The 14,521-nt window shown below is 45.5% G+C and overlaps 1 protein-coding gene across 1 annotated transcript in view; it reads left to right on the top strand.

The window, feature by feature from the left end:
- The window catches only part of LOC125449062 (uncharacterized), an 80,476-nt gene that overhangs the window by 33,779 nt on the left and 32,176 nt on the right, over positions 1-14,521 (top strand). The window contains 9 exon segments of the mRNA XM_059641834.1: positions 2,264-2,326; positions 5,214-5,293; positions 6,194-6,282; positions 7,784-7,920; positions 10,485-10,607; positions 11,966-12,154; positions 12,373-12,593; positions 13,107-13,259; positions 13,366-14,441. Coding sequence (XP_059497817.1) covers positions 2,264-2,326; positions 5,214-5,293; positions 6,194-6,282; positions 7,784-7,920; positions 10,485-10,607; positions 11,966-12,154; positions 12,373-12,593; positions 13,107-13,259; positions 13,366-14,441 — 2,131 coding nt within the window.

Genomic DNA, 14,521 nt, shown 5'->3' with positions numbered 1-14,521 from the left:
GGAAAATGGTACAGCCGAATCCAGTTACAATAATTAAAAGCTATTTGGATAGTAACATGAATAGGAAAGGTTTAGAGGGAAAATTCAGTTTAAGAACCCTGTTTTGGGCCGAATGGTCTGTTTCTGTACCGTATAACTCTACAAATCTCAATCCTGTCATGAATGGGAACAGTTTCCCCTATTTACTCTGTTTTACCTCTCTTTATTTTGAATACTAAAATCAGAACATTCATCACTTCTTCAATGAAAAGAGTCAAACTTATCCTCACAACTGAAATTCTTAATCCCTAAAATATAGAACATAGAACAGTGCAGCACAGGAACAGGCCCTTTGACCTATGAGTAAAATAAACCCAAAGGAACTGCGGATACTGGAAATCAGGCACAACAACAGAAAAGCTCGGCACAGTGATTCAGTGATTAGTACTGTTGCCTCACAGTGCCAGAAACCCGGATTCGATTCCGGACTTGGGTGATTGTCTGTGTAGAGTTGTACATTCTCCTGTGGCTGCATGGGATTTCTCCAGATGCTCTGCTTTCCTCCCACAATCGAAAGATGCGCAGGTTAGGTGGATCGGCCATGCTAAATTGCCCACAGTGTCCAGGGATGTGCAGCCAAGATGGATTAGCCATGGGAAATGCAGGGTTACAGGGATAGGATAATGGGATGGGAGTCAGAGTGGGATGCTCTTTGGAGGGTGAGTGTGGATTCAATGGGCCAAAAGGCCTTCTTCCACACCATAGAGATTCTATGAACTCAGAAGGCCTGGCAGCATCTGTGGAGAGAAAGCAGAGTTAATGTTGTGGGTCCCTTCACAATTGATGGTAGCAGAGAAAAAGTTGGTATTTATTCAGAAGATGGGACAAGAGGAGTAAACAATAGGTGGAAATAGAGTCCAAAGTGAGAGAATAACAGTTGGACAGACAAAGGGCCAGGTAAATATCAGCCTGGGAGAATGAACAGCTGCTAATTGGGTCCAATAGTGGCAAACAATAGATTTTGTGTGATAGGAGCCCATGTGATGACAAATGCCCGGTATGTGGGGAAAAGCGATGGGGGAAGTTGCTCAAGCCCGAAAATCATTGATATTAAGTCTAGAAGGCTGCAGAGTTCCCAAGCGGAAAATGTGGGAAACTCTGGGATATTTTGTAGGCAGAACAATAGCAGTCAGCATGTCTCAACTTTGTACATTGTGGAAATGAAGCTTTAAATTCACTGAGGTTTACGCTGATACAGACGTTACTAAAATAGGAATTCTTGAGAAAATTGATTAAAACATATGACATAGTGGATGGTGACACAATGACTGGGGAACCTACTCCAGCAGTAGTAAACCAGCTGCAAGATTTAGCATTTGACCCCTTAAACAGGTCAGCAATGGCTCAGAATCAGGGATTAATCCTGTTTCTGGAACACTCAACTCGTCAAGTTGGTTACTGTGCATTATTGATAAGTATTAACTTATCTGCTCAATGGACTCCAGTTTTCGAAATCGATTATTGATATAAGTTCAGCATCTACCCAAAGATTAGATTTCCTACAGTGTGGAAACAGGCCCTTTGGCGCAACAAGTCCACACCACCCCGTGAAACATCCCACCCAGACCCATCCCCCTATAGCCCACCACCCCTGAACACTATGGGCAATTTAGCATGGCCAATCCACCTAACCTGCACATCTTTGGACTGTGGGAGGAAACCGGAGCACCCGGAGGAAACCCACGCAGACGTGGGGAGAATGTGCAAACTCCACACAGACAGTTATCCGAGGCTGGAATCTAACCCGTGTCCCTGGCGCTGTGAGGCTGCAGTGCTAACCACTGAGCCACCGTGTGTGTATGTATATGTTTATACTTGATTTGCACCTTTTGTTAATTAGGAGCTTTATGAAGACAAGTGGGGAAAGATCAAATGGGATTTCTGAGTTTTGTTACTTTACATTACTCTGAAAGGAGTCACAAGCTAATAACTGGGTTATCTCTTAAAAGTGTTTGTTCTGGTACTGTACTGAGGGGCTGTTTCCTCTGCCTGCAGCATTCGAGATGAAAAATCATACCTTGGGACAAGAGGTCAGTTATTTTGGACCACGATGGGAAGGATTGAAAGCTTTGCAGCTTTCAACTACAGAACTTCTAGGATTGCCTAGCAGAACGAGTTTTCTGGAAATTAATTGCATTTTACTTGACACAGAGGAAATATTCAAAACCATATCATAGTCATACCTGTGTACCTATTACTAACCAGCTTATGATACTAATGACAGGAATAGAATGGCACTGTATCTTGTTGAGCAAAGACTATGAAGAGAAGCGATGTATGCGCGCAGGTGAGCAGCATCTGTATTCGATGCGGGACACGCTGACTACTTCCATGTTCAGTTGAGCAGGAAAAGGCACAGTACAAACATTGTATGGCTATGATTAATATTAAAATATTTTGATGTATTGAAACAGAATGGCAGAGTGGTTTTGCTTGACACAGACCCACGATATAAAACGTGCCAAAGAAATCTGTTTGTTCCAGTACCAGGTACCGACAAAATACTTTATACTTTTGAAACTTTGTGGTTTACAAAGTACGATGTTAATTCTCTTGAATATTAGTAAAGAAGCAAGTACTTTCTTCATTTCCCAACCACAACCACCACTACCTGTTCTCATCCTACAATTCTAAAGAAAGGTCTCAGCAGTTTTGACTGCCTTGAATGCATATAAATGTAGGAATCCCAGTTTAAAATTAGACAGTTAATGATGAACTCATATGCAGAAAAATTACACATATTTGCAGGAAGAGATAACAAGGTGCAGAGCTAGATGAACACAGCAGGCCAAGCAGCATCAGAGGAGCAGGAAGGCTGACGTTTCAGGCCGAGACCCTTCTTCAGAAGTCTTTTCTGAAGAAGGATATAGGCCCGAAACATCAGCTTTTCTGCTCCTCTGATGCTGCTTGGCCTGCTGCATTCATCCAGCTCCACACCTTATTATCTCAGATTTTCCAGCATCTGCAGTTCCCATTATCTCTGAAACACATTTGTAGGAACATGTTTATATTGGCAATCTTTTTACATTGAATTCTATGGCAACAATTTAATCTTACTTTTCTCAGATTGGTTCATCCAAATGTGGATGAATAGTAACACACACAAGTGTACTGGGCAGAGAAAAGTAAAATAGAACACAATAAATCCACAAACCACTGATGAAAAGATGCATGCAAATTCCCAAGCAATATTAGGTAATGGATGAAAATGAAGCAAAACTAAATGATGGCAGGTAGACCTTGTACATATCGATGGAAACATTCTATTCTACGAAATGCAGTGAATTGCTTTTCATCAGCAAAATGGTGAGCAATTCTGACAATGTGAAATATTTCACCATTCAGACCTCTGAGTACAGGAGTCGGGAGCATCATGTTGAGGTTGTACAGGACGTTGGTGAGGCCTTTTCTGCAATACTGCACAGTGGACGGTTTGAGTTATAAGGAGAGGCTGGATAGACTGGGACTTTTTTCATTGGAGCCTAGGAGGTTGAGGGGTGACGTTATAGAGGTTTATAAAATCACAAGGGGCATAGATTGAACAGCAAGGGTATTTTCCCTCGGGTCAGGGAGTTCAAAACCAGGGCATATTTTTGAGATGAGAGGAGAAAGTTTTAAAAAAGACATGTGGGGCAACTTTTTGACACAGAGAGCGATTTGTGTGTGGAATGAACTGCCAGAGGAAGTGGTGGACGCAGGTACAGTTACAACATTCAAAAGCCATTTTGGATAAATAAATAAACAGGGAAGGTTTGGAGGGATATGGGCGAAATGCAGGCAAGTGGGACCAGTTTAGTTTGGGAACATGGTTGGCATGAACTAGTTGGGCTGAGGGGTCTGTTTCCATGCTCTGTAAGAATTAGGAGCAGGAGCAGGCAAATTCAGCTTCTTAAGCCCGTTCTGCCATTTAATACAATCGTGACTGATCTCATCTCAGCCTCAACCCTACTTTCCTGCCTGCTCCCAATAACCCTTCAACCCATTATAAATTAAAAATATCTCTCTCTCCTCCTTAAATTTATCCAGTATACTGGCATCTGCAGCACCCTGGGGTACTGAATTCCACAAATTCATGACCCTTGAGAGAAGTAATTCATCCTGTTCCCTATTTTAAATTTGCCACCCCTTAGTCGAAAATGATGACCTCTCATTCTGAATGAGATGTTGTTGCAAAGTGATTTTATGTTAAGAGATTAATCAAAGAACAGTCTGTTTAAATCCAAAGTTAGAATCTGCAGACATGAAATGTCTGCAAATAATGTGTTTAAATAAGATTGGAATAAAAGTTAGAAAGAAAAACATTTCCAAATGATATGAAGAATCAGATTAAGGGAACATATTGAACAGTTCATTGCTCTGTTATTGGGGTCAATTATGCACAAAGGTAAGAATCATTAAACAAAATTAAAGAATGTGACAAACAATCAAATTACTCAATAGTACAATGTGAGGGAGGCTCTTGAACATTGGCATTAAAAATCCCATCTCTACCGACCCTGTGAGCCAGAATTATCCAAAAGGAATGTGCATTCCTGGATCCGATCAATCTTTTGTCAGATACGATGAGTATGCTCACGACTGCTTTTAGGGTTATCATGTTAAAATTAACCTAGTGCACAAAAGGAAGAGCAAATTATTTTAACTTCAGATAGATACTAAGAAGTGGTCATTTGGTCATGCAGAACTGAGTTTTGCTTAAAAAAGGCTTTTCATCTGTCATTCAGCAGCACAATATACTGCATGGCAACACCTCTAACAATTGGAGTCCACTCGACAACCAATCAGCATTCTCCTCCCATGATCTATAAATGTTGCTTTTCCCTTTGAATCGGTATTCTTGTGAATCACCCTGATGAGAGTAACATGAAAAGTTTTGACAAAGTGTGTATTTTTCCAGCAACATTCTGAAATTACAGTTTGATTGTGTGGATATATGATGATTAAACATTTGGGCTTTACTAACTTTGCTTCATAGCTTCAAAATTCTAAAACTCTGTACTAATTTATATTCCTCTTAGACAGAGGATCTTGATCGGCGCAGGCTTGGAGGGCTGAAGGGCCTGTTCCTGTGCTGTAGGTTTCTTTGTTTCTCCTCAACTATTTGAATTCACGAGCTGGACAATGTTGCCTTCCCTTTGGTTAAGCTTACCTGAGACTTTAAAAATAATTTCCAGTTCAACTGAATGAATCCCACTCCACATCTGAGGCAACTGAACTGCTTCTCTCCAGCGTGAACATGCTGGCATACAATGAGGTCAGATGAACATGCAACAAACCTGTGTTAGACATACTAAACACACATGAGTCACTGTGTATCTGACATAAATCCAGTCTATTTGAGTTTTACTCAGAATGTTAACACATCGAGCTGGCCTGGAGTTTATCAGCATTAGTCAAAAGATACCCCAATGAACTTGATTCAATCCTGGAAGAGATCTATAACAGAATCTAATCATTGTCATTCATTGTAAATTCTCAGCAGGTTGACAGAGTGAGACAATACAATCACTGCAGTTTCCGCTTGCTTATTCATGTTGCTGTCTCTAGATGGGTCAGCATTTATTGCCTATGCCAGTTGCCCTATGAGAGGGTGGTGGTGAGCTGCTTTCTTGAACCGTTGCAATCCATGCGCTGTGCATCGGTAGTTAATGCTGGCAGGGAAGGAGTTCTTGAATTTTGACCCATGAACACTGAAGGAACTGTGATGTATTCCCAAGTTGATGATTGGCTTCGAGAGAAACTTGCCGGGGGGAGGGGGTAGTTTTCCCATGTATCTGCTGCACTTGTCCTTCTAGTGATCCCGGATTTAGAAGGAGCTCCCTAAGAAGTCATGCAGAATTTCTGTGGTGGATGGAGTGATGGATTGTGGACCTGGTGTCAATCAAGCGGGCTGCTTTGTCACTCTGTCAACCTGCTGAGAGTTTACAATGAATGACAATGATTAGATTCTGTTATAGATCTCTTCCAGGATCGAATCAAGTTCATTGGGGTATCTTTTGATTAATGCTGATTAACTCCAGCCCAGCTAGATGTGTTAACATTCTGAGTAAAACTCAAATTGACTGGATTTATGTCAGATACACAGTGACTCATGTGTGTTTAGTATGTCTAACACAGGTTTGTTGCATGTTCATCTGACCTCATTGTATACCAGGATGTTCAAACTGGAGAGAAGCAGTTCTGTTGCCTGAGACGTGGAGTGGGATTCATTCAGTTGAACTGGAAATTATTTTTAAGTCTCAGGTAAGCTTAACCAAAGGGAAGGCAACATTGTTCAGCTCGTGAATTCAAATAGTTGAGGAGAAATATAAATTAGTACAGAGTTTTAGAATTTTGAATGTGTTGAGTGTCTCGAGTGTTGTCAGAGCTGCACTCATCCAGGCAAGTGGAGAGTATTCCATGACGCTCCTGACTTGTGCCTTGTAAATGGTGGACATTTACAGTGGGGAGTCAGGAGTTGAGTTATTGGTTGCAGGATTCCTGGCCTCTGACCTGGTCTTGTAGCCAGAGCATGCATATGCACAGTCCAGTTCATTTTCAGGTCAACAGTAATGCTCAGGATGTTGACAGTGAAGGGTTCCAGAAAAGGTGATGCCATTAACTGGTGAGGTGCAATGATTAGATTCTTCCTAGTCAGATATGGTCATTGCCTAGCCTCTGTTCGGTGTGAAAATTACTTGTCACTTTTTAACCCCCTGCATGGATACTGTGCACGTCTCTCTGCATTTGGACATGAACTGTCTCAGAGTCTGCTTCAGCTTAGTGACAAAGAAGCTCTGTCAGCTCCTTGTACTTGCTGCTAGAGGTGAAGATGGAGGAAAGAGGCAGGAGGAGACAGCTCTTCAAAATGGACCAAACTGTGAGGACATTAGGAAGACTCAACACTTTCTTTTTCCACAAAGCTGATTGTCCAGAATATTAACCCCTATCACTGAGCTGGGGTTTAGAATGAGTTCGCTGCATAGTGGACTAATAATCCAGATATTAGTGCTCAAGGAACACTGTGTGAAACTGACCACAGCATTTGAATAAAGTTTGGAATTGAAAGCTAGTCTCCATGAAACTACCATTGATTGTTGGAACAACAGGTCTGGTTCAGCCATGACCTTGAGAGAAGGTGATCTATCATCCTTACCCGGTCGGCACGACAACTGACTTCAGATTCACAGTTACAAGGTTAACTCCCAACTGCTCTTTGAAATAGTTAAAATAGCCGAATAAGCCACTCTTCTGGGCAATAAATAATGGCTACAAAAGAAGGAAGAGTTAAAGAAAAGTTTTAATATTAACATCAGCAGAAATAGATTCTAATGAACACAAGTTCAGTTCTGGATGAGATCAGTTCAAAATCCCATCACATTAGTTACTTCTGTGAACTCGCTGATTTTGTAGCAAATTGAATGACTGAGTGAATCCTTTACCACATTCAAAGCAGGTAAAGGGCCTCTCCTCATATGAATTCGCTGTGAGGTGAGATGATCACCCGAATGGTCTCTCATCAGTGCAAATACTTTGACGGGAGATCAGTTCCCAGGAACTTTTAAAAGCACTTCCAACAGTCTGGACATTTAATTGGTTTCTCCCTGCTGTTGACCCGCTGGTATACCATCAGGTGGGTGGACTGAGTTTCCTGTTCGACGCCAATCTCGGTATTCGGCAGCATGTTTCCAGTATTCCCTGTTGTACTTCCTGATTCTAAACAAAAACCGACACGCTGTTCGTCTCTTTCGGTGTGACCCTGAAGAAACGTGTTCAGGTTGATTTCTGTCCGTGCCATGGAATCGGCCGCCCCGGTAATCTACTATCACATGAGGCCAGACTGTCAGGAAGGAAAGACAGAAAGAAAAACCAACTGTCAGAATGAACACGCTTCAGTCCTAGGTGTGAGATAACAAGGGGTAGAGCTGGATGAACACAGCAGGCCAAGCAGCATCAGAGGAGCAGGGAGGCTGACATTTCGGGTCTAGACCCGGGCCTGCTGTGTTTAACCAGCTCTACACCTTCTTATCTCAGATTCTCCAGCAACTGCGGTTCTACTATCTCAGTCCTGGGTGTTCAGATCCAGCTTCACACTTTGCTATCACAGTCCTAGGTGTGATTATTTGCACATTGGAGGCATGAACATGCTGGTGTCTCAGCTGCAGCTGAGATGAGTAAGTGAATCTCTTCCCGCAAAAGGTGAATATCCTCTCACTAGCACGGGTGTGTTTGTTGAAGCAGATCCATTTTTTTTCCAAGCAGGGACTTTGAAACGGATTCCTACCATTGTGGATACATTGCTGTTCATTGAGGTGGGAGTAACAGGGTGAATTTCCTCCCGCACTTGAAGCGGATGAACGGCCTCTCCCCGTGGGCGAATTCAGATAACGACTCGAACGCAGCACCACGGAGAGAGCACATCTCTCTTCAGTGTTGAGCAAAAGACCCACGCGACATTTTACAAAAACTTGCAGAACTCCAGACATTTAAAAAGGTCTTCCATCAGCATAAAAGCACTGGGTGTGTCAACATAATAAAATGTGAGGCTGGATGAACACAGCAGGCCAAGCAGCATCTCAGGAGCACAGAAGCTGACGTCTCGGGCCTAGACCTTTCATCAGAGAGGGGGATGGGGAGACGGAACTGGAATAAATAGGGAGAGAGGGGGAGGCGGACCGAAGATGGAGAGTAAAGAAGATAGGTGGAGAGAGTGTAGGTGGGGAGGTAGGGAGGGGATAGGTCAGTCCAGGGAAGACGGACAGGTCAAGGAGGTGGGATGAGGTTAATAGGTAGATGGGGGTGCGGCTTGGGGTGGGAGGAAGGGATGGGTGAGAGGAAGAACCGGTTAGGGAGGCAGAGACAGGTTGGACTGGTTTTGGGATGCAGTGGGTCGGGGGGAAGAGCTGGGCTGGTTGTGTGGTGCAGTGGGGGGAGGGGACGAACTGGGCTGGTTTGGGGATGCAGTGGGGGGACGAACTGGGCTGGTTTAGGGATGCAGTGGGTGTGTCAACAGATCAGTTAAACCAGCGAATGCCTTGCTACATGTGCAGCAGGTGAACGACCTGTTCCCTGCTGGTAACTGTAGGTTGGACAACTGCGAGGCCAGATGAACTGAGCGCAATCTGAGGCGAGCGCACTGCTGCACAGTCAGCGAATGCGGCTACGACGGTCCTTGTAACAGTCATTTGAAACCTCTCCCTCCAGTATCAACTGACTAGCGTGTATAGGGACTGGATGCAGAAAGCCACAACTTCAGGCAGCTGACAAGTAAGAACTCGAGAGAATTCTGGCGGGCTAATGGTAGGGAGACAGGCAACAGGGGCAGCTGATCAGATTGTCTCGATCTTAGTGATAGAGAAGCTCCACTTGTTGTTGCTGATAGAGGAGACAGGGAGAGAGATGACCACCTTCAAAGTGAATGCGTTGGATGTATTACAAAGAGGAAATCCTGTATTTAACAAAAATGGAGTTATTTGACTTTTATTTCAGATATTTACTCCTATAATTGGGCTGGAGGTTAACAGTAAGGCGAAACAGACTCAAATGATCCCCTCCCTACCTCCCCACCTACACTCTCTCCACCTATCTTCTTTACTCTCCATCTTCGGTCCGCCTCCCCCTCTCTCCATATTTATTCCAGTTCCCTCCCCCCATCCCCCTCTCTGATGAAGGGTCTAGGCCCGAAACGTCAGCTTTTGTGCTCCTGTGATGCTGCTTGGCCTGCTGTGTTCATCCAGCGTCACACTTTGTTATCTTGGATTCTCCAGAATCTGCAGCTCCCATTATCACTGATACAATTTTAACCTCACTGCGAAGCCTCTTCCAGGGATGCCTAACCTGAAGAAGTTACCCTCCTCCCTCCGGACCAACCTCAGGGAATCTCTCTCCCGCTGCAACTCTCTTGTAATCTCTTCAGCCCTGCTCTCCATCTTCGGTCCGCCTCCCCCTCTCTCCCCATTTATTCCAGAACCCTCACCCCATCCCCCTCTCTGATGAAGGGTCTAGGCCCGAAACGTCAGCTTTTGTGCTCCTGAGATGCTGCTTGGCCTGCTGTGTTCATCCAGCTTCACATTTTATTATCACAGACTCAAATGAACATGGTTCAATCCTGGATAACACAAAGACGAAAATCCATCGCTGTAATTCCTCATGAACTTGGAAGTGTCTCAGCAGCCTGGATGACTGACAAAATCCCTTCCCACACACTGAGCGAGTGACCACACCTTTTGTCCAGTGTGAACTCGCTGGTGTTCAGTGATTTGAGATGATCGCCTGAACCCAGTCCCACAGTTCGAGCACCTGAACGGTCTCTCATCAGTGTCAATACGTTGCTGGGACATCAATTCCCTGGAACTTTTACAGCACCTCCCACAGTCTGGGCATTTAAATGGTCTCTCATCAGTGTGAGCCCGCTGGTGTGTTAAAAGTTGGATGAATTAGTGAATCCTTTGCCACACTCGGAACAGGTGAAGAGAATTTCCCCAGTGTAAACTCGCTGGTGTTTCAGCAGGCTGGACGACTAAGTGAATTCGCTCCCAGACTCACAGCAGGTGAACGGCTTCTCCCCACTGTGAACTCGCTGGTGCTCAGTGAGTTGAGACGATCGCTTGAACCCAGACCCACAGTCAGAATATTTGAATGGTCTCTCACCAGAGTGTACTCGCTGATGGGACATTAGTTTTTCAGAGCTTTTACAGCAATTCCCAAAGGTCTAGGCCCGAAACATGAGCTTTTGCGCTCCTGAGATGCTGCTTGGCCTGCTGTGTTCATCCAGCTTCACACTTTGTTATCTTGGATTCTCCAAAATCTGCAGTTCCCATTATCACTGATACAATTTTAACCTCACTGCGAAGCCTCTTCCAGGGATGCCTAACCTGAAGAAGTTACCCTCCTCCCTCCGGACCAACCTCAGGGAATCTCTCTCCCGCTGCAACTCTCTTGTAATCTCTTCAGCCCTGCTCTCCATCTTCGGTCCGCCTCCCCCTCTCTCCCTATTTATTCCAGAACCCTCTCCCCATCCCCCTCTCTGATGAAGGGTCCAGGCCAGAAACGTCAGCTTTTGTGCTCCTGAGATGCTGCTTGGCCTGCTGTGTTCATCCAGCTACACACTTTGTTATCTAAAACATTTGAAAGATGTCTTTCGCCAGAGTGAATCAGCTGATGTTTCAGCATATGGGCTACCTCTCCCACACTCGGTGCGCCCGAACGGTCTTTCCCCACTGTGACTGCGTCGATGAATTTCCACCTGAAACGGCTAATTGAATCCCTCCCCGCAGTCTCCACATTTCCAGAGTTTACCAACCGTGCTTTTTCCTGCCATGTTCAAATCTGATGACATTCAAGTTATATTATGTCGGTCAATTCCATCAAATCCTAAAGTGATGTTTGGAATCAGCTTCACAACTTTAAACCCTCCCTTTCTACTACCCTGTGAAACTGATTTAAAACTAAAAAAACAGGCAGTGAGAGAAAATGCGTGAAACACGAATGCTGGTTGTGAAATCGAATTGGATGAATCTGGTAATTTGTGGGGCCAGCACTAGCGAAAAGTGACCATGAAAGCTGTTGACTTGCCATAAAAACCCAACTGGTTCACTCATGTCATTCAGAGAAGGACAATGATGAGACTTGATGTACCAGTTAGCCTAGTCTGTGCTGTAATGACTATTTTTTTTGCAGTCTAACCTCAAACTTCAGCAGTGCATTTGAAGTGTTATTTGGTTAAATCTCTCTGTGCTCTGTCTGAGGCCAACACAGTGATTTTCATCCTTGGGTGCATTGCCCAGAGCTAAACGCATGATGTGTTTCGTTTGAGTTTCTCGTCGACCAATCCTTCCCATTTCCTAGAAAAAAAGGTTTACCAAAGAAAAAATCTTTCAGTCATCCGAGATAAAATTCTACAACATTTCTCTTGGTTTGATCTTACTCTACGAACCCACTGCCAAAGATTGCGCACGCGCCCTGCCGCATCTTGCTCCGAATAAAGATGGCGGCTACGTCTGCGTCCATGTAATATTGCCCCCAATAAACATGGCGGCGGGAACCCAGGCCCTTTGTCGCCTGAAGCCCACAGCTGTTCTCCCGTTTGCTGCAAAGGCAGGACCAGGAGTTTCTAATTCTGGCCTGGAGGCCAACAGTTTGTGCACGTGGCTTAATTCCACTCCCGCTATCGGCTGTAACCCTCCCCTTTTACTTTTCTCCTTTCATTCGGCCACACATCAGTCAGGGCGGCAAGACCCTAGTCCCACCCATCTTCATTTCTATTGGCTGGAGGACTAGCTACCGACTGGCCCTCCAGGCCCGCCCACTCCCTCCTGTTGGTTGGGAGCCGCCGTCAATCACGCGGGTCCCTAGTTGTGACTTGCAGCGGGCGCTGGACCCGGAGGAAAGCGGCCGCGAGGAGCAAGGGAGATCTCACCAAGAGGGAGGAAAGGGATGGAGCCGGAAGCTGGGTTGGGCGGGGAGGTTTCATAACAACCCTCCGTAGACCCCCAAACGGTATGGGATTCCAGACGGCGGATACACCCGAGACTTCTTGCACCGTGGAGGCTCGGGGTAACGCCCCACGATCCTGGGTCGGCAGGACACCCAAAAAGTTCCTGAGCCAAGACACAACGATTGAATGACGTTCTGTGCGCAAGGCATGGAGAACTAAAACCAGCCAGAGCACTGGGAGGGAGAAAAATCGGAACTGGGACATGCTACAAAGGTAACAAGTGAAAGAACACAGCAGGCCAAGCAGCATCATAGGAGCAGGAAGGCTGACGTTTCGAGCCTAGGCCCTTCAGAAATGGCAGGTTGTGGATCCTACGAAGAATGAAAAAAATACAGGAGAGGTCCTTTGCAGGTCTGGGAGCGGGAGGCTGTCAACTGGGGTAGGTTTGGCCTACTGTGTTCATCCAGCTCTACACCTTGTTACCACGGATCCTCCAGCTACAAAGGGTTTACATTTCAGCAGAGGAGTGAGGGAGGGTTTGGCTTGTGGATTTAAAACTCTGGGGAACAAGAGAGGAAAATTGTTCAGAATTGTCTGGCCTGCCTTATTGTGATGTTATCATTGATAAGATTCTTGTGAACTCCTTTTCCAGGATATTAGAAGGAGAGAATTTACAGATCGGAAGCTGAAACCCAACGTCATGACGAGGCTTGACAAAGTCACTCAATTCTTAGGATCTGAACGTCATCAGACTTTGCCTGTAGTTAGAGAATTATTTGACTACGCTATCTTCGAGAGAACTGTGGCAACATTGAAACAAACTTGACTTAGAAGAGCTTTCACCAGTTACACAGACTGAAAGTGTTTCATTGAACTGACTGGAACGAGGAAGCATGTTGCATCTTTAACATTGTATGTGCGGAAGAATCTTTAACTGGTTGTACAAGCTGGATAGTCACAAGGATATTGACACCATGAGAAAACAGTGGAAATGTGAGGATTGTGGTAAAGGATTCAATTATTCATGCCGACTGGAAAACCATCGTCGTAGTCACACTGGGGAGAAGCCCTACATCTGTTCCATGTGTGGAAAGGGATTTACTCAGACAGTGTCCCTGATGTCACACCAGCGAATTCACACTGAGGAGAGGCCCTACTGCTGCACTCACTGTGAGAAGAGGTTCAAGTATTCTTCCACCCTCACTGCCCACCAGCGCATCCACACAGGCGAGAGACCGTTCACCTGCTCAGTGTGTGGGAAGGGGTTCACCCAGTCATTCATTTTGGTGAGGCACCAGAGAGTTCACACCGGGGAGCGTCCATTCACCTGCTCCATATGTGGGAAGGGATTCGCTCGGCTGTGCAGCCTCCAGTCACATCACCGGGTTCACGGGTCTGAGGAGAAGCTCTTCGGCTGCACTTCCTGTGGAAAGAGGTTCAAGCATTCCTCAACACTCAGTGCACACCGACGCACTCACACTGGGGAGAGGCCATACACCTGCACCGTGTGTGGGAAGGGTTTCGCTCAGTCACGGTACTTACTGATGCACCAACGAATTCACACGGGGGAGAGGCCTTTCACCTGCTCTGTGTGTGGGAAGACATTCACCCAGTCCTCTCACCTCCTGTCACACCAGCGAAATCATACCAAGGAGTGCCCGTTCAGCTGCACGTCTTGTGGAAAGCAGTTCAAGCATTCTTCCACTCTCTCAGTACACCAGCGAATCCATACGGGGGAGAAACCCTTCCATTGCGCTTACTGTGAGAAAAGGTTCAACAGTTCTTCCACCCTCTCAGCACACCGGAGAATTCACACTGGCGAGAAGCCGTTTGTTTGCTCCGTCTGTGCGAAGAGGTTCAGTCAGTCCTTTGACCTGGTGAGACACCAGCGGGTTCACACAGGGGATAGACCATTCACTTGCCCCGTGTGTGGGAAGGGATTTGCTCGGTTATTCGGCCTCCAGTCACACCACAGGATTCACACAGAGCAGAATACATAAAATGGCTGGCGTTTCATTTTTCTGGGTACGATGCTGATTTTTGGGACTGCAGTGTCTCTTCGTCAAA

The sequence above is a fragment of the Stegostoma tigrinum genome, chromosome 43 (genome assembly GCF_030684315.1).
Source record: "Stegostoma tigrinum isolate sSteTig4 chromosome 43, sSteTig4.hap1, whole genome shotgun sequence".
In the NCBI taxonomy this organism is placed as follows: Eukaryota; Metazoa; Chordata; class Chondrichthyes; order Orectolobiformes; family Stegostomatidae; genus Stegostoma; species Stegostoma tigrinum.
The sequence above is the reverse complement of the archived record's forward strand: the minus strand, read 5'-3'. Positions and strand labels throughout refer to the sequence as shown.